The 21,922-nt window shown below is 27.5% G+C and overlaps 4 protein-coding genes and 1 long non-coding RNA gene across 5 annotated transcripts; 3 read left to right on the forward strand and 2 right to left on the reverse strand.

Annotated features, from left to right (window-relative positions):
• Positions 1 to 81: 81 nt before the first annotated feature.
• LOC141533951 (COMM domain-containing protein 8) lies at positions 82 to 3,283 on the reverse strand. The gene is made up of 3 exons (XM_074253071.1): positions 2,066 to 3,283; positions 1,828 to 1,986; positions 82 to 443 (listed from the first exon to the last, which is right to left on the reverse strand). The coding sequence occupies exons 1-3, from the start codon at positions 2,135 to 2,137 to the stop codon at positions 135 to 137; spliced, it is 540 nt and encodes a 179-aa protein (XP_074109172.1). The 5' UTR covers positions 2,138 to 3,283; the 3' UTR covers positions 82 to 134.
• Positions 323 to 3,689, forward strand: LOC141533953 (uncharacterized). Its single transcript, XR_012480356.1, has 2 exons — positions 323 to 464; positions 3,281 to 3,689. It is a non-coding gene; the product is annotated as an uncharacterized LOC141533953 (long non-coding RNA).
• A 6,988-nt stretch (positions 3,690 to 10,677) lies between these two features.
• Positions 10,678 to 11,277, forward strand: LOC141533743 (uncharacterized). The gene is made up of 2 exons (XM_074252770.1): positions 10,678 to 11,043; positions 11,140 to 11,277. The coding sequence occupies exons 1-2, from the start codon at positions 10,735 to 10,737 to the stop codon at positions 11,149 to 11,151; spliced, it is 321 nt and encodes a 106-aa protein (XP_074108871.1). The 5' UTR covers positions 10,678 to 10,734; the 3' UTR covers positions 11,152 to 11,277.
• A 2,208-nt stretch (positions 11,278 to 13,485) lies between these two features.
• On the forward strand, positions 13,486 to 17,740 carry LOC141533667 (uncharacterized). The gene is made up of 11 exons (XM_074252666.1): positions 13,486 to 13,646; positions 14,203 to 14,411; positions 14,509 to 14,601; positions 14,679 to 14,784; positions 15,292 to 15,418; positions 15,540 to 15,660; positions 15,851 to 16,002; positions 16,088 to 16,137; positions 16,252 to 16,360; positions 17,177 to 17,320; positions 17,472 to 17,740. The coding sequence occupies exons 1-11, from the start codon at positions 13,514 to 13,516 to the stop codon at positions 17,509 to 17,511; spliced, it is 1,284 nt and encodes a 427-aa protein (XP_074108767.1). The 5' UTR covers positions 13,486 to 13,513; the 3' UTR covers positions 17,512 to 17,740.
• Positions 17,741 to 18,024: 284 nt separating this feature from the next.
• On the reverse strand, positions 18,025 to 18,750 carry LOC141533877 (uncharacterized). Its single transcript, XM_074252970.1, has 3 exons — positions 18,511 to 18,750; positions 18,246 to 18,434; positions 18,025 to 18,129 (listed from the first exon to the last, which is right to left on the reverse strand). Exons 1-3 carry the CDS (start codon positions 18,634 to 18,636, stop codon positions 18,025 to 18,027), a joined length of 420 nt encoding a protein of 139 aa, XP_074109071.1. The 5' UTR covers positions 18,637 to 18,750.
• Positions 18,751 to 21,922: the final 3,172 nt, after the last annotated feature.

The following is a 21,922-nucleotide window of genomic DNA, read 5'->3' on the forward strand; positions in this document are numbered from 1 at the left end:
ATTAACTCATTTTTAAGTAAAGTAAAAAATTTTCCAACTCCTCGTTTTTTATCGAAATGATCTAAAATAAATATTATCGAATTGTTTTGTATGAATATATCAGATATATTATTTATTATCATAAATTACACACATCAATCATCAGTTTCGAGTGTTTTAATAAAAGAATCCAACTGATCCCGGTCCATCTCCACATTAACAATCTCTTTCGCACCTTTATCCTTGACAAACAGATCAAGCTGGACAATTGGCTGCTTCAAGGAAGCTACGTGACTAGACCCCATTATCATTTTTATCCTCCAGTCAAAGTCAATCATCGTGGATCTTTCCCTCTGTAATGCTTCTGACACCAAAACATTGGTCAGCTTCTCGAGTCTTACGGTCAGGCATATTATTATTTTTCTCTTTATGTTTTCCGGCAAATCTGCAAACTCTGGGGGCATCTGAAAATTATGTTAATTAAGGTACTGAATTTATATATTAGCAGACACCTGATAATTTTTAGAATTTTATTCAATAAATAATTTTTTTGTCAAAAAATAAATTGGAAAAAATTTTACTTTTAGAAATTTTAGAGAACTATAAATGATACTGAAATTGAGAAAAATCTTATAATTTTGAGGATTTTTTTAACAAATGAATTATAGCAAGAAAATTTTTTTAAAAAATTCCATCTTAAAATTAACATGACAATGTAGAAAGTTAGAAAAATTAAAAAACCATTCTTTTAAAAATATTTTTTTGGTAAGAATTTGTTTGTTAAATAAAATTAAAAATTAAAATCAAGTGACTGCTAACTTTAATGTTATGAAGTTTTTTTATTAAAATGTTTTCATCATTATTTAGTTGTCATAAAAATTCAAAAAATTGACCGATGTCTGCTAATTTCAGTATCATGAATAAAAACATGCAATAATTTTTAGTTTTGTTTGAGAAGTAATTTAGTACTGAAAAAATATTTCATAAAAAATTGCATTCATAGTTATGACACTGAAGTTAACAAATACTCAACAATTTTTTAATAATTTAAAAAAAATTTTTTTAGAATAAGTTTTCAACAATTTCAAATTTAATTTAAAAAGAGAGTACTTAAAAATGTAACGGTTAGAAAGTCGTAAAATCATCTAAAAATTAATTTTCATAACAAATTCGAGAACCAAATTTCAAAAATTTGCTCTCAGAATTTTTTTTTGGCGTCTTGAAAAAGTCTTAAAATAGTCTTTGTTTATGTCACGTTTAAAATCTTAAACAAACGACAATTTTTTTTGACACGGGTATCAACAATTGCGATTATTAACAGATTTCAATAATGAAAAAAGAAAATTAGATAGGGTGTCAATAGTAAAAGCTTTTAATAAAAATTAACTTAGCAGATAGTTGATAATTTCAAGAATTTTTGTAACAAATAAATTATGGAAAAAAAATTGACATATAGAAATTTTAAAAAACTACAAAAGCAATTTTTTTATAATGCTGAAATTAGCCGTCAGCTGTCAATTTTGAGAATTTTAATAACAAATCAATTACAATAAAAAAATTCTTCTAAGAAATTTTCACTTGTAATTTTTATTGATTTTCACATGTGGAATTTTTTAATTAAATTTTTTTTATAATAATTGCATTATTATAAAATTTTTAAATAATTTTTAATGTTTGCCAATTTCAGTGTCATATTTTTTTTAAATAATTTTTTGGAGCAAATTTATTTGTTAAAAAAAATTAAAAAATTGTCAAGTGACAGCTAATTTTAACGTCATAGGCTTTTACCTTATTTTAATTATTTAATTTGAGTAAAATTGTCATGAGTTATAAATAAATAAATTTTACCTTAGTCATATCACAGTAAAGTACTGCAGGATTTCTGAATAATTTTATCGTATAATTATAAAAAAATTTGTATTCATCGCAACTCCAACCGATGTTTACAAACTGTTGGTAACTTGGTCTAGGGTATCCACAAATTTCGTTGATGCATCCATGAAAAAACTATTGGTTAGGTTAAAAAAAAAATTTACAATTAATTTTTTCCATGTAATTAAATAAATAAAATAATTACTAAAATTACCTGTGTAAAATCATTCTCATTGACCGGATTCGTAAAAAACGAGTTTAAATTTTTAAGTTCCATTTTTTTCATAAATTAATTTTATATTTATTCGTGGTTATAATATTAAAATACCAAGTTTTATATATTATTTTAAAAACAAACAGTTGATAAGATTAATAATCACTGAACTTAAAATTTATATTATCAAAACTTTACTTGTTTATTTTTATAAATACATTTTTAAAGTTTTTATTATGTTTAACCATCAAAACAGGTGTTAGGATTGTGACGCGCGTGCGCAAGAGTTGTGAGTAACGCGAAGTTGACCTCATTTCTGCTATTTTCTTATTCGATTTGTGATTGGCCATAAAATTGATGGCGGAATTTTTGAAATTAAAAAAAAATTACATGATATTAAAGTTAGCTGTCACTTGGCCATTTTTGTAATTTTATTTAACAAAAAAATTTGTTCCGAAAAATTATTTTTAAAAAATTGCATTTTTAATTTATTAAAATTTTTACATGTCCATTTTTTTTTTTTAATTTTTTTAATGTAGTAATTTATTTATTTGAAAAATTCAATTCATCTATTGACAGCTGCACGGCGAAAAAAAATAGGGATTTTTCGTATTTTTACATAAGACAAATTCCTATGTTAACATGTTTGTAAAAAATGTCAAAATTTCATATCAAAGAAAGAAAAAAGAAATTAAAAATGTTTATCATTGAGAAATTCCTAGTTTTTTTTGGAAAATCTAAAAAATAACGATGAAGATAGGTTTGAATAATTTTTTTCTATTTTTTCCCAGAAAGAACATTTAATAAAAAAAATAAAAATTTCCCGATAAGTCAATTTTTGTTAAAGGTATGGCAATTTAAGCCACATCTCATTTGACTTTGGCATACTTGAACGTCCTTAATATGATTTTTTTTTTGTTTTTAGTCATATGCAATTATAAAAATTTCTTAATATAACTCGAAGATCCACAGATTCGGTAGAATCTGGCGCCAAGTTCCGTTCAAAAATTCCGTTGTAAACGGAGCGCCAGACTACCGACTGTGTTTACTGTAAGCATCACGTTTTTTAGAGGTTGCAAATTTATTTTTAATTCTACGGTCCTTTTTTTCCTTAAATTAGTATTATAACGGTAGTTCATACCTTATTTTCCTGATATTAATTGATTATATGCAATTATAAAAATTAATCTGCTTAATATTATTAAATTTAATCAGCACAAACTATAGCAACGCAAAAATTTCGATCCTGACTTTTTTTCAATGGGCAAAGTGATCTGCCACAGACTAAATAATTCGAGAATGCATAGTAATCCTTCGATAGATGGGAAACTACAGTTAAAAAAAGATATTTCGCAGCTTGGATCTACACTCGCCAGGGTGCACTGGAATTCTTTCTATGTGGCGGTACCGTCAGCGCAGTCACGCCTCTGGCGGCCGACCTGCAACCAAAAACGCCTCAACATCACCAAGCGTCAAGAACTAGGAGTTGGGTTAATAATAATATAGAAATCCCGCGAAAAAAACCACTACTGCTGTGGACGCAATTGCAGATAATAAAAGCTCGTTAAAATAATAATTAATTATTTAAATATATTCTGTTGATTAATAAATAATAATAACCGTATCACTTTGGTCTAGTTATTTTTTTGGTATAGTGTATTCCCTTAGAATCCACATCTACATATACTGTAGCTTCAAGTAAACTCCAATCTTGAAGGGACTCACACACATATGTTCTAATGAACTACGGTGATTTGCTTATAATTACCTTCTTATTTAATTGCTTTGATTTACTTTAAACTTTTAGCGAGAAAGTATTAATAAATTCAAATTGAATGTGCCTAAAGGTACGGCAAATGAACGATACGGCTCCGGATGTGTACGGAGCAATATAAATTCCCGGGAAATTCAAATTTTACTCGAAAAACTTCGCATGTATACGGAGCCGTATAATAATAATAATAATAGTAACGATAATACTGAAAATAATAATAATGGTAATACTAAATTAATGACAAAAATAATAGGAATAAAAATATTTATCTCTATTCTTATCGAGATTGTTATTAAATCATTAATCATTGAATTATTAAATTCAAAGTTACTTAATTTTCTTTTAAAATTTATCTGAAATGGAAAGCTTCTAATTGATAATTTAGTTCATCAATATAAACTATTCTTCATTTCATACTTATATTTTTTCGTGAAATAAATTTATATTTTATTTTGAATGATAAGTATTCTTCTTATCACAGAAATAAAAAATGAAAAATAAAAAATTATCTTTTTATTACAAAAATATAAAAATTAAAAAATTAAATTCATCTTTTCATTTTTCAATAGCAAAAGTGCTAGGGAGAAATTTTTTTATGAAAAAATGATTTATTTTTATAAATCAGAATTATTTCGATTCAGACAACGTTGAATATAACTGTTTAAATTAAATTTTTTTATTCAAAAATCTCTGCATAGAAACACTTAACTAAAAATCTAATTTCCAATGTTTCATATTTTTAGACTACACTTAAAAATCAGTGTGATATTTTTAGTCGCTTTCAGATGTCACTACCTACGTTGTCATCCACAGATTAGGTAGAATCTGGCGCCAAGTTCCGTTCAAAAATTCCGTTGTAAACGGAGCGCCAGACTACCGACTGTGTTTACTGTAAGCAGAATGGTATTTCGAGGTTGCAAAATTTTATTTAATTATATGGTACTCCTTTTTCCAAAATAATATATCATAAAAGTAAGTCATACTCTATTTTACTGATATTAATTAATTATAATCAATTATAACATTTAATTCACTTAAAATTATTAAATTTTATCAGCACAAACTATAGTAAGCCCAGAAATTTCGATCCTGACTTTTTTTTCATGGAGAAAAGTCACCGCCACAGACTAGATAAAATAAAAATATGTAGTAATCTTACTATAGATACGCAACTACACTGAAAAAGTTCATTCACAGCTTGCATCTACAACCACCAGAGTGCACTGGAATTATTTCTACATAAACTGTAGATTCAACGGGATAGCTCACTGAAGTTAGAACCCCAAATTTTTTTCTATTAATTTTTGAGTTTTTTTCTATCACGTTTTCAGCTTTTCGTTTGTTCTTTATTATTCACTCTCAACATTTGATCGTTCTCCATTTATTTATTTTAAAAAGAATTTATTAATAATGTACCTTTAAGTTAGCCCCCTGTCGCATTTTTTAATATTTTGGTAGCAATTTGGGTCATCAAGCCTCTATTTTTGATTGTTCATGTATATTTAACATTTGTTCCTACTTCACATTTTTTATTTGTTGTTTAATTAACATTTTTAATTAGCTTTATGTATGCATTCTAAATATTTGCACTGCGCATGCGTCAACTTTACGTATATAGACTTTTAGCGCGGTCTTTTGAAAATTATAGTGACAAGCACATCTCATGTGTAAAAAATTAAAAAATTTACGAGTGTAATTTTTTAGGAATTACTATTTAATTAATTCAAATAATTAAAAAAATTGTTAGACGTCAGCCAATATCAATGTCATTAAGTAAATAAATAAATAACTAATAAATATTCATTTCATTCTAAATTTTTTAAAAATATCGAGAGAATTGTTAATCAATGCATGTACATTTTTTTTTTATTTTCATCAATTCTATTTTCATTAATACTACAAACTATTAAAAAAAAAAAAAAAAAAAAAAAAAAAAAAAAATCCATAACAATTAACAAAAAATTTCAATACTTTATTAAAATAAAACTTATTATAAAATTATTAAAAAGTACACGTTGCCCTTTTGTCCTGTGACCTCTATAATTGAAATTACAAGAAAAATACACTTACTCTAATCATTGTGCTGGTCAATATAATTTTCAAAAGTCCGCGCTGAAAGTCTAAACGTAAAGTTGACGCATGTACAGTGCAAATATTTAGAATACTAATATTCAGCTTATTAAAAATGTTAATTAAACAAGAAATAAACAATTTGAGGTTGGAACAAAGGTTTTTTGTACATGAACAATCATAATCAAAGGTTATTCCCATTAGATAGTGTACCATTCTATGATTTTGTGGTCATTGCCGATAGGTTGCATTGTTATCCAATCAAGTGGATTTCAAATAATTGTAATCTTTAGGTGAAAAGTCTTACAATTATGCGCATAATGTATTGTGTCATTTACTTACAACAATGTCATAATAACAATAACACTAATAATAAAAATTATGAGACTGAAATTAATTATATCGGTAATACCAAATTGAGGTTAAAAATATCATTATCATTATTATTACTGAATGAATTATTGTTATTATTAAATTAATGTGTATTAGAGTATTAAATCCAAATCAACAACGTTTTTAATTCAAAAAAATGTTAAAATTTTTAGTGTATATAAATAAAAATGTAAAATCCCTATTAATAAGATAGTTAATCGCTTTTAACCGCGGAGTTTACGCGGATCAGTCACGTTAAGTTTTTTAATGCTACTCGCTACTATGAGAGAAACAGAATTTCAATTTTTTTATTAGGATTTGATTATCAAAATTAACGATTAAACAACCTATCATATTAGAATAGCTTTGCCTGCATTAATTTATTCATTTATGAATTTTCAATTTTGCGCGAGAAAAATTTAATTTTGAAATTAAGAATGTTAAAATACTTTATAAATACAAAATTTCTAGAACAAACTATCAAACAACTTCATATGTGGATGGTTTTCAAACCTATTCTTTCTATTGAATTTCATTTATTAACTAGACTAAATACACAACAGGCTAAAGATTGTTTGAGTTTTACTTTCTTCCTTCAGGCCAGCAGTTCAAGATTTAGGCAATTCTCATTGGATAGTGTACACATTCTACGACTTTGTAGTCGTTGCCTGTAGGTGGCATTGTTATTCAATCGATCGGATTTCAAATAATTGTAATTTTTAGGCCATAGGTATTACAATTATGCGTATGATGCATTGTCCCCTTTATTAACAATAATGTCATTGTCACAATAACAATAATAATCATTATAAAAATGAAATTTATTATATCGGTAATGATAAATTGATGTTAAAAGTATCATTATCATTGTTTATCAATACCAAAATAATGATTGTTATTGTTAAATTAATGTGTAGTAGAGCATTAAATCTAGATTAACAACTTTTTTAATTCAAAAAAATGTTAAACTTTAACTATATATACATAAAAAATTTAAAATCCCCATTGATAAGCTAGTTAATTGATTCAAACCGAAGAGTTTACACGGGTCAGTCACGTTAAGTTTTTTAATGCTACTAGCTACTATGAGAGAAACAGAATTTTAATTTTTTTGTTAGGATTTGATTTTCAAAATTAACGAACAAATAACCTTTTATATGATAATAGCTTTACCTGCATTAATTAATTTATTTACATATTTCTAATTTTGCGCGGGAAAAGTTCAATTTTAAAATTAAGAGGCGAGCAAAAAATTACACTTAACAAAAAGATATGAAATCCGAACAAAAACAGTTTCACTGTAAAAAATTGCGCCAAGTCCACGTTCATAAAACTCATCTCAATAACATCTGCACTTTGCAAAAAAAATAAGACTCGTTACAATAATTTTCATTCTATACAAAAAAAGTTAAATACAAAAAATACCAAGAAACCGTCATAATGTTGAAAAAATTGAAAAAATTTGTTGAAAATTTAAAAATTAAGAAAAATTTTTTATCGTACTTGGCGCGCATCATTGAGTACCCCAAATTTTTTTCGAACGAATTTCAACCCGAGAAAAAACGATTTCGCTTGAATTTATGTAATGTAAATATGTATAATTATATATATATATATATATATATATATATATATATATATATATATATATATATATATATATATATATATATATATATATATATATTATATCTTATCAGCTCTAATTATATAATATATGATTTCATATATTGTTATGTTTATAGATTCACATCAGTGAAGTATACTCAACGAATTAAAAACACTGCTTACTGGATTAATATCAGTTTCAGTGAAAAATCCGTTTCGAAAATTTTTTCAGATTTTTAGTGAAAATATCTGTCAATATGGTAGTCTGGTGAAGATATCTGAAATAACACAAAATTTTTTAATTCAATTTTTTCAGTTCCGTCATTAAGCTTTCATGAAGAAACTTAATCATGCTTCGTTTAATTGTAATTAACACATTTTGATTGGCAATCACACCGCATTTTCTCAATTTAATCGGCCATACGTTTTATTTTTTAATCAACTCAATTTTCGCAGTGATTCCACGACAGAGTCAACGTATGCAGGCGTATTCACTTGTAAGCAAATTGCATAACCGAACAGGAGAGGGCGTTTTATTGAAATCATAAACGATGGGCGGAGAATTTAAAAATTTCAAATAAAATACGTATGCCATGTTGATTTTACCTAACTTTTGTTAAACGTATCATAAAATAATATTTCATTAATTACATTTATGCATTTTATAGGTTGACTTACTTATAAATGTTGAAACATTAAAAGGATGTTCATGTATCCTGAAAAAATTTGGGGTACTCAATGACGCGCGCCAAGTACGATAAAAAAATTTTTTCTTAATTTTTAAATTTTCAACAAATTTTTTTCAATTTTTTCAACATTATGACGGTTTCTTGGTATTTTTTGTATTTAACTTTTTTTTGTATAGAATGAAAATTATTGTAACGAGTCTTATTTTTTTTGCAAAGTGCAGATGTTATTGAGATGAGTTTTATGAACGTGGACTTGGCGCAATTTTTTACAGTGAAACTGTTTTTGTTCGGATTATTATTCTCACGCCTACTAGAAACCAATGTCACGTGGTAAATAAAATCATCGTTAATGAAGCTGATAAGTTCTAAAAATGATATAAAATGATGAAATTCTTCTACTACCTAGCAGAGCTCGGTAATTCTTCGACTATTATTCGAAAAATTAGTCAATTGGTGACAACAATACTTAAAAACTGTGAGTTTTTATTTTAAATATTTTACTACTTAAAAATTTTTAATAAGGAAGTAATATTTATAAATAGTATATTACACACCTAGGGAAGTAAAATAAGAAATGTCTCAGATTACATGTAATTGTTGGCCGAGGCGAAGCCGAAACATTTCTTACTTTACTTCCCTAAGTGTATAATATACTATTTATTAAACTTCTATCAGACTTTTGAGCTCGGAGAGCTCAAAACTACATGAAAATTATATTTTTCAGCTCTTCGAGTTCAAAAACGTAATAAGCGCAATTTTGAGCGCTTAATTACAAAAGTAGCGTTTTCCTAATTTTTTTATATGATTTTTTTGGAGAGGGGGCCGTCGTGCCCCACCTTCTCCTAATTACGTCCATCCCAAAAAAAAATTTTTCTATACCCTCGCATGATTTTCGAGTGCTATAAGGTATGACCTTCTGGCATTGTAACACAAAGTTTTTTATCATAGCTTTTTAATCTTGATCAATTATTTTCAACATTGATAACGATAATAATAAAAATTTTATTAAATTCCTTCGTCGTTTAACCTCAATTACAGTTACTTGATAAGAATCAAATTCTGGTTCTAACGCCGTATTGTCTTGAAAAAATGTCATATAATCAGTTTAACTCCGTGAATGTCATTGAGTACTTTAATTTTATTTGTTCGATAATCACTTTAAAAATACTTAACTTGAGTTTTGTAATCACGTTTAATGTTTCGATTGTTTGCCCAGCGTTATTGATTTAACGACTTTGAGTCCAATTTAATGGTTTAATATCTGTAATTTGAAAAATCCATGATAATCTGTTCTAATCAAACAATGCTTAAGGGGGATAGCCACTGTAAAATTTCGGAAAAAAAATTTTTTTTTTTTTTTCATTAAACTGAAGTTTATATATTCAAAATTATGTATTTCAAATTTTATAGAAAAATTCCGAATAGTTTTCGAGTTATAGTCATTTTTATAAGAGCGCGTCGATTGACCGTTTTACGCGCGGCGCTTCGACGAAAACGTCGCCTGCTCGCTCCGTCTTTGATTCGTACGGGTTGGCGATTGTTTTCCCTCACGATTGTCAACCGTTACAATTATTTGACTTTTAACGTATATTTTTTCTTATTGTTGAGATACTGTACCTCATAGTTTAGTTGTTTTGTATGAATACACACTCGTTCTTTAATTTATTGAGTTTCTTAGTGTACTCGTTATTGTTTACTTACTTATTTTTTTTAAATCTTCTGATCTTTTTTTTTGTTTATTTAACAAAAAAATTTGTTAAATAATGGATCGTAAACAAAGTAAAGTTATTAAAAACGAAAGAAAACTGCCAAACGACAGGAAAAAATTTAATCGACCGCTCAACAGATATGAAACTGAAAAAATACTGGCTCTCAACGACGTGATAGTGCTTCCAAGAGGAAATTATCACAAAAATCTGATTGTACAATTGATTCGAGTATTAGCTACAAAATTATAAATTTTTTTCGATATTTAATTTACTAAGTGGCTGTGTATCGTGTAAAAAGTGTGGTGGTGATGTAAACTTTACTGAGACAAGTATTCGAGGATTAGGTTTTAAACTAGTTGTGAATTGCAAAAATGTGATCCAGTTTTGATAAATTCATGTCCACTCATCAAGAATGCGTATGAAATTAATCGCCGTTTCATCTTTGCAATGCGGATAATTGGTATTGGGTTATCTGGACCTGAAAGATTTTGTGCTTTCATGGATTTACCACGACCAATGTTCCATAGCTTTTACGATCGTCTGGTCACACAAATCAGAAATGCAGCTAGAAACTGTTGTGATTTAGTGTTGAAAAAAGCTGCTAAAGAAGAAATCCAAGAAACCTGCAAGCATTTAAAATCCAATGACATTCCTGGAATTTCTGTCTCCGGTGACGGTAGTTGGAAGAAAAGAGGGTTTAAATCTTCATTTGGTATATCTTCTCTAATTGGTTACTTCACTGGCAAAATCGTAGATGTAAGTATGAAATCCAGTTATTGTAAGATGTGTGCGCTAATGAGCTCAAAAAAGGAACAGCTGAATACGATCAATTTATGCAAGACCATGCTCTAGACTGTCCAATAAACCATGAAAATTCTTCTGGACAAATGGAGGTAGATGGAATAAAAGAGATGTTTATGCGATCAGAGTTATTACATAACGTTAAGTATGTAAACTATATAGGTGATGGTGACACTAAAACGTATAAAAATATTTGTGATGCTAAACCGTATGGGGACATGGTGAAGATAAAAAAAAAAGGAATGTATTAATCACGTGCAAAAACGAATGGGCAGTCGACTAAGGGCTTTGAAGAAGCAACGAACTAACAAGAAGACAAAAACAGGAAAAGAAGAAAATACACAGAAAAGTTTAGGTGGGAAAGGTCGATTAACGGACAAAGCAATTAATGAATTTACAAAGTATTATGGTTTAGCAATCAGACGTCATTCTAATGATGTTGATGAGATGTATAATGCTATTTGGCAAACATTTTATCACAAGTTTTCATCACCCGAAGATCCGCAGCATTTTCTTTGTCCTGAAGGTGCAAATTCGTGGTGTCAATTTCAAAAAGCTGTGGCAACAAATACTTTGGACTCATTAGTTGAAAAACCACCACTTCCTGCAGATATTGCGGAAGCTTTAATACCGATTTATGATGAAGATCTATCGAATCCAGAGTTATTGGAACGATGTGTCGGTGGGTTTACACAAAATAATAATGAAAGCTTCAATGCATTAGTGTGGCAGCTCGCCCCAAAAACAAATTCTTCTTGTTCCCTTATTGTTGAAATAGCTTTATATATTTCAACAATTACATTCAATGATGGGGCTCTAGCAACTCTGAAGATATTAGAGAATCTCGATGTTAAAGTAGGACCAACACTCTACTCATACTGCGCTGAGCGCGACGCTACTCGTATTAAAGCTGCTGAAAGCCGCATGGAAACGGCCAGTAAAAAAATAAAAAAGTCAAGGTCAATACTAAAGATAAGGAGGAAGAACCCTCATATGGCCCAGGACTTGATAGTTTGATGTGAGTATGAATATTTTGTGAAAGACTAGATTTTAAAGTTGCGAGAATCTTCTTAAAACTTTACTCGCGTTTTTCTCAAAACGACTTTTTCAAACTTTCCGGTACTGTAACTTTCGTAAATATGAACCGATTCTCAATTTTTTTGTTTCCCGTATTCGTCTACTTAGTGGCTATCGTCGCACGTAGAGGATTTTGAAAATTTTAATTTTTAAGATTTTTAAGGCTGTTTGAGTCCAAAAAATGAGGAAAAAGACGAAAAAATTTTCAATATGGCGCCATTTTTTCTCAAATCAAAATTTTCAAAATCCCCTACGTGCGACGATAGCGACATTCCTATAGATTAAAATGCCGTTTGATTTTTTTGTTTCAGATAATCCGTTTTTGAGTTACAGTACCGGCAATGGAGGGGGAAATTTTTTGGTGCTCTACAAAAATGTTTATAACTTTGTGATAACAAAATATTTTTGAATAAAAATTTAGGAGAATTATCCTCAACATATACTTTATAAAACAAAAAAAACCCGATCCCCAAATTCCTTTATTATCCTAGTAAAAAAAATTCCCGAAAATTGCCTATTTTTTCCAGCGTCACAGTGGCTATGCCCCTTAAGCTTAATTATATTTAATCCATTTTTAGGGTATAGATTCAATTAACTACAAATTTTGAATTTTTAAATACTATACATCTATTTCCCTGAGAGAAAAAATTTATTTTAAAAAAAATTAACGTTATATGAAATCACTCAATCACAGATTTTAGATTCTTTTAAATAAAAAGCCTTAATCTATTTCTTAAATCTTGAAGTAAAAAGTAAATTGTAAAATATTAACTGATTTGTTGAGTTGAAACTAAAAACACTTTTTAGATTATTACAATAAAATTAGAAAATTTTTATAAATCTATCAATCTTGAAATTTTTAGTACTTATTTTGTGCACTTATAGTATGTATCTGTGCATAGTCACATTAAATATATATAAATAAATAAATAAAAAATCATTAAGATAAGAAATTAATTTGTTGAAAATTTTTAATGATTTTGTTTTTCAACTGTAGAAATAAAAATTTTTCTCAATGTAACATTCTGATGAAAAAAAAAGTTTTTTTTTTATATTTGGAAAAAAAGGATCCTTGATAGACAACTTAAAAATTTCCATCCCAAATTTTTTTTCCAGGCTTAGAAAATTTTTTTCCTCAAAAAACTTACTATGATGAAAATTTTGATTTTTTCAACTAAGAAATGAAATTGTTTAAAATTAATTTCTTATTACAATACTGCTCATGTTTTTAAAAAAAATTTTTTTTTTTTCAGTGTGATAGAATACTTATTTTATTAAAATGATAATTTTAAATTGCAGTAGCCGAAAGATTATTTGAGTAAAGGGCAAAGATAGAACAACAAAGGAAATGTTTCTTATAAAAATTTTACTTTTCACTGCGTTTTGTGTTGTTAACACAAATGCACTGCTCGACAAAGGCTTTAACAACACGTGCTTTGAAATTGTAGAGGATCCTACTTATGCCTTTTATGATTTAGACGGTAAGTTATTTAAATTGTATGTTATATATATTTAAAAGTATAAAACTTATACGCCTGTTTGGCGTTAGATCACTAAATTTTCAAATTCTTAAAGCTAAAAAGGGCCTAAATGTTTAGACATACGCCCGTTTGACTCCTAAAGAATTTTTGTTCCATTTAAACGTAACATATGTTTGCAAAGTAATTGCAAGAAAAAAAATTTTTGTATGCCCTTTTGGCATTTGTCAAGCAATATGTATAATTTTCCTCCATTTACAATTAGAATTTTTATTTAGTTTAATAGAATTAACGAGAAACATAAATTATTCGTACCAAAGTGGATCACATTTGGAACAAAAAAAAGTGTGACACCCACTTCGGCCTCTTAAACGTAATTTCTAAGACAAAAAAAAAACAAAATTCTCAATAAAATTGCTTTAGATCAAAAAACTTTTAGTTTCTTCAAGACAAAAGGTCGTACATTTCACAATATGCGTCTTTTTGGTCTTTGCCGACGATGTATGTACATTAATTATTTTATGTCTATAATAATGTCACTTAATTTTCATAACTATAGTTATTGAATGCAATTTGGTGACGATATCACAAATAAAACTGACGAATAATGGACTATCATTTCGTTTAAACAATCCTAACACTCGAACTCCTGATTATATCAACTTGCATAAAACAGAACAGAAGTTATTTAATGGCAATACAATAGTACATTTTGCTAAAAGAGTAAACTATCGTTGGAAAATTGGACACACAAAGACTTTAGGACAGGTAATTTAATATTGCTTGCCAGTTTAATTATTAAATATAATTAGAATTCTTTAAGTAACTTCTATAATAAAAAATATGATTAACTTTTGAAATCAAGTATTTGCCTGGATTCGACGGTGTTACTCTTTATCATAATTACTTCCGACGATCTGCGATAATGCTTTATCGGAAAGGTTCATCTTATATTGTGGTAACGTATAAAATTTCTCTAGAATAGATCTTGAATCAATCTTTTCTCCTCGATAATATATTATTATGTTTCATTAGGAAGGTAATATTGGAGGTCGCATACTTCGATATATCAACGGTAATGATTTAGATGGTGATAACTCCACATACGTATTAGCTCTTCTTGCATTAGCTAAGGAAAAAGGTATGAAAGTTTATCATTATATGTGAGACAGTTGCTAGACTCGTTTTCTACCTAAGGGTCTTGCTGCAGATAATTATGATAGGTAGAGATCGCCTATGTTGGGCAAGTTTCCTACAAGAATTTGACTCTGTCATCACAGTAAATCACATATCTCTGTCACTCAATTCTGAGTCAAGCTATGTGCGAGCATCTGCTGCAAGCACCTTACGTACAATTATGGACAAGTGATAGACAATTCTTGTAGGTTCCTTGTGACACGATCTAGCGCAAGACCCATACGTAGCTGAAGACACTTGTAACTATAGGTTTTGTTTAGGCTCTTGCTCAAGAATCTTGCTTGAACACATGCTTTTTGAGTATTTGAGTTAATAAAAGACTCCTGAGTTACATAGTTTATCGATTGGCGTGTCCAAAACTTTGTATACATGATAATATCCACTAAAATTATTAATAGATCTCCTCCTATTTTTAAATATTCTGAATAATTATTTGAATTTATTTTATTAGAATTAGAACGAGAATTTGATTACGATACTTATAAACAAGAGTATTATAACTTGGGAGCCGAAAACTTAGAACGTGTGCATGTCAAATTATTGCCTATAATAGATGGCCGAATCCTCAATTATGGAATGTAATTATACAACTTTTTTATTTTTAGTTCCTAAATGAATATGCTTTTTTGGGCTGCTTCAGATTTGAATCTTAATGTTAATTTTCTAAATGTTTATTAATCAAAACTTTCATTTTGATAGTATCGATGCCCGTACTTTGTTGAGACCCATCCTGTCGTATTACAATTATATTGACATGTTGTTTGGAGTTTTTACTTCACCAATCATATCGTTCAACATCTCAGGGATCGTTATTCCAGAAGTATGTATATTACCATATAGAAAAAATTTCTTTTGAAAGTAATAGGCATTATTGTGACAATGAGGAAATCAATTTAATAAAAATTTACAACAATTTTATTTCTTATTGCAAAATTGCTAATTTTTTCTGAAGAAATTTTTTGCTCTCAGTGTGCACTAGCAGTATAATTATTATTTTATTGTTCTATCAGACTGAAGCATTAATGCCATTTGTTGACCGAAAAAACGCCGTCCCATCAACTATTTATTTGATCGACATTCTCAATGGATTAACTCAATTCATGAACAGTAAAAAAACTTATTTTGGATTAAGTTCTTATGATATCGTTGTATTAATGGCAGGGTATTTATTTTTTTTTTATGAATAACAGATAAAGTCTGAAAATAATTAATAAGTTATTCAATTGTAATTTTTTTTTTTTATCTAGTCGAAGACTATTCAAGGATATAAGTGAGTCACATGGATCAGTCTCTTCAAGTAAGTTCATTTTATTTTTTTGTTAGTAGAAACTTCCCATTTATGTTTAATTATTTTGTGTCAATTAATTTATTAATAAAATACTAGTTTTTTTTTCATTTTTTTCTATTTCAGAGAACTTTTACAAACGTGCAATTTGCGATGCCACCGAAAATCCTTCGGTCATATATTCAGTGTATTCGGACTATCTTCATGATTATTTAATTTGGTTTTTTATATCAAAGTGAGTAAAATAATATATACGATATCAAAAAATTTTTCGTAAGCCAAAAGGCCGTATTTATGAAAATGTACACCCCTTTAGTTTTAGGAATATGAGATTGAAATTGGCAGACACTTGACAATTTTTTCATTTTTCTTGAATAATAAACAAGGTCTTAAAAATCATTTTTAAATAATCGCATTCGTAACTTTTTGCCCTGAAGATATTTTTTCAATAAATTTTTAAGCTGCAATTTATCAGTTAAAAAATTTCTAAAGATCATCAGATCTCTCAATTTCAGTATCATTTACGGAATTTAAAAATGTAGTGATCTAACGCCAGACGGGCGTATAATTCTTTTGTGCCATATAATTTTGCATTAACCGATTGAGTACCTTCTCTCTACAGTTGATTTTCATACCTTGAGTTATTTTATTTTGATCTAGCTTTATTTTTCAAGCTTTTTGTCAACGTTTCCTATTAAAACATTTATTTTATTCTATACTTTTTTTGCTCAAAGAAAATCCATTTTTAAACCTAAAGAGCGCATATCTTGAAACACGCCTTATCGGCTTCAGTAATTCAAAAAATTTGTTTTATATTAATCTCAAGATTTTGAACGATTTTTAATTAAATGGCAAAAAAAATAATTGTTTCATTTGCCCTTATGGCACAAAACCCTATCTGACTGCTGTAATACTCTCTCTTGACATTTGTCATGCGATATTCTACACATCTGGGTGTATTTACAATCTCAGTTGATGCTTATTTTTATCAACAACAGGGTTTATTTTTTTTTTTTTAGTTATCTTATTTCATGATTTTTGATGTTTATAGATTTGCAACATCTGCACGCATCAAGCACGAATTGAAACACTGTGAGGGATTTGGTGAAACATATATAAGAATGAACAGCAGAAGACGCACTTTTTTACCTTGGATAGATCAATGTGTTGCAAATATGATGTCTCATTATTTCAAGTACAAATTTTTATGCAATTACTTCCAAAAAGTTGCTTTTTTATCTTTTTGAATTCGTCTATGTACTAAAAATAATTCAATAATCTAAATTTAGTCGAATTTAAAAAAATGAATCTAAACTTTTTACTAATAAGCAAAATATTTTTTTTAGGAATCATGACTGTTCTTACTTCAGCACTAACGAATTTTGAAGTTCCAAGGATCACTTCGAATAATTCTTCGCAAAATAAACGAATATAATAATTATCTTTTACATATTGTCAGTTGCTGTAACTATAACTATAACTTTAATCATACATGCTGTGTATTATACTTGAAGTTACATATTTTTAATTTTATTAATTTTCCTAATTTCCAATTTATGTCAATTATAATTAAAGTCAAATTACGTAATAGGTTTAAATAAATTAATTAAGATCATCAGGAAAATATTTATTTCTATTTCAAAATTAAGTATGCATATTTTACAACTACACCATTACTTCCAATTGAATGACTAAATTTATGAAGAAGTATGACATTGAAAGTAAGACAAAGTAGATCTTTTTTTTTATTTGACCAATAAATTGTAAAAAAAATTATATTTATATTCATTTACTATTTCAAAATGGGAAATATTTTTTTTTTTTAATTTTTATACTAAACTATTGATTTTAAAAATTTTTAAATATCTTTCAATTTCAGTGTCATACATAACTATACAATTAATTTCTCAGAGCACAATTTTTCCGGAGCGTACACCTTCCAGTAGAATGATCTCGTAAGAACCCGGCTTCAAAATGGCAGCGGCAATCTGATTTGCCACAAATCTATCAACAGTTTCAAGTAATTAAAGGCTAGTTGAAGACAAATTTATAGAAATATAAGCAATAGAAAAATCATTATTATTGATTTCATTAATTATTGAGTATGTATAAATACTTACCGCACGATTACAAATTTTAGGCACAACTTGAGATTCACAAGAAACCTCGCACATTTTACCGCAAGGTAAATTACTCTCTCCGTAATCACAGCGAGAACATTGATTAGGCCTCACACAGGCTCCAGTGCTTTCGTCTCTAATATATCCTTGTTTGCAGCTACAATCTTCAGTTTTTTCGCTGCACTGCTTCTGTGAAGAAATTAATCATTAGTAATTTAAATTAATAAAAACAAAAATATTAGTAACAAGAAGCCATTTTTATTACTTCATCATGAGAACAGTCTAACTTGTTATGGGCAAAATTGAAGCAAGTTTGTTCGCAAATTCTTCCGCAACGTTTCAATTCTTCGTTTTCTCGACACTTATGATGTCCATTAATTTCTAAAATCATAAATTATGTAATTAAGAGAATAAAGAAAATTTTGTCTCCGGCGTATTTATATGATAAAAGCGTGCACGGAAAAAAGTAAACTGTAATAAATAACAGTCGATTTATAATATGTAATGATTAACTGCTAACAATGACCACTTCAAACAGTAAAATCATGATTTTACTATTCACATTGTAGTATTTACAATTTACTCTTTACATGGAAGAAAATACTATTTCAAACAGTAATATTCGCCATGTAAATGTCTAAAATGTTAAAGTATAATAATTAAGAATTCAGACTTTAATATTTATCATTTCGTACCTAAAAAATGATGTTATGATATGTAAAAAGTATAGAATAAAGTTAGTAAATTTCTAATACAAGCAACGTCAATATTTACAAAGTAACGCTAAAAATCAAACTGTAATTATTGACTTGCTTAGACTGGTAAAATGTATATTTTAAAAGTATAATTTTTACTGTTTGAAATATTAAATTCTCCTAGAGTGAGACCCCCTTCTCTTTCATCTGAGTTCCCCTTCTCTTCATAATATAAACTATATATTGAAATGGCAATTTTTACTGTTTGAAACTGTAATTTTTAAAGATAAAAGAGTCGTTATTTACTACAGTGACAACTACTAATTACTTATTTTGGAGATTAAATAATAAATTGTGGCTTTTATACTTTCCACATTAAGTTCTGTAATATTTACATTTTTGACACCCCGATGTCCGCTTTACTGTTTGAAACTATAAAAACTAACCGGAATCTGAGTGAATATTACAGTTTACTTTTTTCCGTATGGGGTGCATTGCTCAAAAGATATAAATATTCTATCGACAGATATGAGTAGAGTGATTATCATTTTTAGAATATCTTAAAAAGCACCCCACGCTTTTTTTAAAATAAAATACATTTTTTTTTTTATTTACACCATTATTAATTACATTTATTGAAATTTTTAACACTATTCTTAATTTAAATTTATTAAAACTTATTTTCTTTTTTTTTAGTTCGGTTTTCTATAAAAAGCGCGTTTTTTAGTTTTATTAAATTATTATTTATTTTCTACTTTTTAGTTTGGTTTGTTTATAATAGCTTGTTTTTTTAATTTAAAACTATTATTTGGCAACTAACTTACCAGCATGCACTTTGTTAATATTAGATAAATCGTCTAAAGATAATTGTTTGGAAAATTAGAATTTCTGCCTTATCGACTATGGATGAAAATTATATAAATTAACAAAAATCTTATTTTGCAAATTGAAAAATGGAATAATTTTATCAAATTAGTGTATTGTCATCGGTCCTCGATAAATCTACAAAGTTTGAACGAAATCTGGCCGTTTAAAGTGCGTCAAAATCGCGCCCAAAGAAGTCGGTTACAAACATACAAACATACAAACATACAAGTGAAGCTAATAAAAAGCGTGTAAAAACAATTTGGTTCGAAAAATTTTTAAAAAGATCAATTTTTCGATTATTTACACTCCAAAATAGATGGAACTCTACTTGTGCATAATTAACAAAAATTATTAAGCTAAAGTTTTCATAATTATTACCTGTAAATCTTCGTAGTCACATAGTGAGTGCAGGTTGCTAGTTGTTATTATTTGAAATTATTAATATATTAACTATATACTTACGCAAAAATACTGAGAAGAACGTAAGTAACAAAAGCTTGTTCATTTTAAACTTCGTAATCGATTAACACGATATGAAGATTATTATTGGTACTGGTGGTCTTCATTCAATTTTTATACTTATATAGATAATTTTTGCTTAACCGACTTTACTCAAATATTTCTTCATTGTTGTTGGTAAGAAATTAAATTTTTTATTATATAACAACAACAACAACAGTAAGATTTATTCTTTTTCTTCCATATGAAGAATATTTTTTTTGTTAAAATTTTTTTTGATAAAAAAAATTGTTAAAAATTAGATATCAGGAGTAAGTGTTTGAAATTTTTTTCCTTACAAAAAAGAAGATCGCAATTTTATTAAAAACCGGTTGAAATGTTAACTCTAATAATATTCTTACCATCATACGTTTAATAAAATTTTACCTTGATTAGCTCATCTCGACAAAATGGTTTCCGTCAGTAGCTGCAGTCAATTTAAGTTAACGTACAGTCAAGTTACCGACAAGTTTATTTTTTTTTTTTTTTAATTTGAATCTTTGATCGCTTTAGAGACATTTTATTTATGAAAAGTAAATTAGCCAGCACCTGAAAGTTTTTAGAATTTTTTTGTTGGATAAATTTCACATAGGTGAAAGATTTCGAAAATTATACGTGAAATTAAAAAAAAAATTTTTTTACTTCTAATTTATTTGATGAAAAAAATTATCAATTGATAAAAGTCTGCTAATTTTAGTACAATTTTTATAAACTTTTTTAAAAATGTCAACCATCAAAATATGTCACCGTCTGGCTCTGAAGTAATTCTTTTATTAATAATTTTAAATTAATAATTGTTCTACACAGAAAAAAAAATTTTCTTGAACCAAGAAAATTGTAAGGAAGACCGAATTTATTTTGGAACAAGAAGAAATTTTCTTTCCTTAAAAAAATTTAACTTCGTTCAAGAAATTTTCAATCTTCCTTAAGATTTTCTTAATTTAAGAAAATTTACGCTTGACTCAAGACTTTCTTTCTTTCTGTGTAGTATGAAAAACAATACTTTTTTATTATTTAATTATTAATAAAAAACGAATAAAATTATTAAAATTTTTATTTTTTAGTCTTACATTTTAATTCAAAAACTGACTTGCAGTAATGCAGGTAAATAATGTGTTTTTTATTAGTACTTGTCTTCAATTAAACAAGTTGTCATGGTACAATATTGTCAAAAAATTACAGATTAGACGCACCGCAAAAGTATATGAGCTTATAGTTAAGTAATCCATCATTTTTACGCAAGACTGTGCCCGTGGAGGCGCAACCCATACAATTGTTTTTGTCCAATTCCGTAGATATATACTTTTTAAAAATTGTTGAACTTTAATCCGTTATTTATAAATAATTAGACGGTCAAAATTAAAAAAAAATTTTTTTTTTTAAACTCACAACAAATACATTGAAAGACTGTCAGTTTTTTTAAAGTTTCCCACAGTTAGTTTTTTTTTTTTTTTTATTTTTATAATTAAGAAACTGGTACAGAACTGCAGACAGCGTATGCAGAAAAAAAAATTTAGTTGAATCAAGTAAATAATTTTAAAGAATTTCATCTTCTTGGTTTGAGTTAAAAAATTCTTAACCTAAGAAATTTCACTTGGTTTAAGTAAATTTTACTTG

The sequence above is a fragment of the Cotesia typhae genome, unplaced genomic scaffold (assembly GCF_013202065.1).
Source record: "Cotesia typhae breed Kobodo isofemale line unplaced genomic scaffold, CoteBio_Ctyphae scaffold_121, whole genome shotgun sequence".
Taxonomy (NCBI): Eukaryota; Metazoa; Arthropoda; class Insecta; order Hymenoptera; family Braconidae; genus Cotesia; species Cotesia typhae.

Bases quoted from the DNA above. Each gene is read 5' to 3' on its own strand.
- LOC141533951 (XM_074253071.1), bottom strand. From the start codon at position 2,137: ATGAAAAAAATGGAACTTAAAAATTTAAACTCGTTTTTTACGAATCCG. The intron at 1,987-2,065 runs GTAATTTTAGTA...CCTAACCAATAG, and splicing joins ATGAGAATGATTTTACACAG to TTTTTTCATGGATGCATCAA. The intron at 444-1,827 runs GTAAAATTTATT...CATAATTTTCAG, and splicing joins TTTACTGTGATATGACTAAG to ATGCCCCCAGAGTTTGCAGA.
- LOC141533667 (XM_074252666.1), top strand. From the start codon at position 13,514: ATGTTTCTTATAAAAATTTTACTTTTCACTGCGTTTTGTGTTGTTAAC. The intron at 14,412-14,508 runs GTAATTTAATAT...TTTGAAATCAAG, and splicing joins ACACAAAGACTTTAGGACAG to TATTTGCCTGGATTCGACGG. The intron at 17,321-17,471 runs GTACAAATTTTT...TATTTTTTTTAG, and splicing joins ATGATGTCTCATTATTTCAA to GAATCATGACTGTTCTTACT.
- LOC141533743 (XM_074252770.1), top strand. From the start codon at position 10,735: ATGCGGATAATTGGTATTGGGTTATCTGGACCTGAAAGATTTTGTGCT.
- LOC141533877 (XM_074252970.1), bottom strand. From the start codon at position 18,636: ATGATTTTAGAAATTAATGGACATCATAAGTGTCGAGAAAACGAAGAA. The intron at 18,435-18,510 runs GTAATAAAAATG...ATTTCTTCACAG, and splicing joins TAGACTGTTCTCATGATGAA to AAGCAGTGCAGCGAAAAAAC. The intron at 18,130-18,245 runs GTAAGTATTTAT...AACTGTTGATAG, and splicing joins CTAAAATTTGTAATCGTGCG to ATTTGTGGCAAATCAGATTG.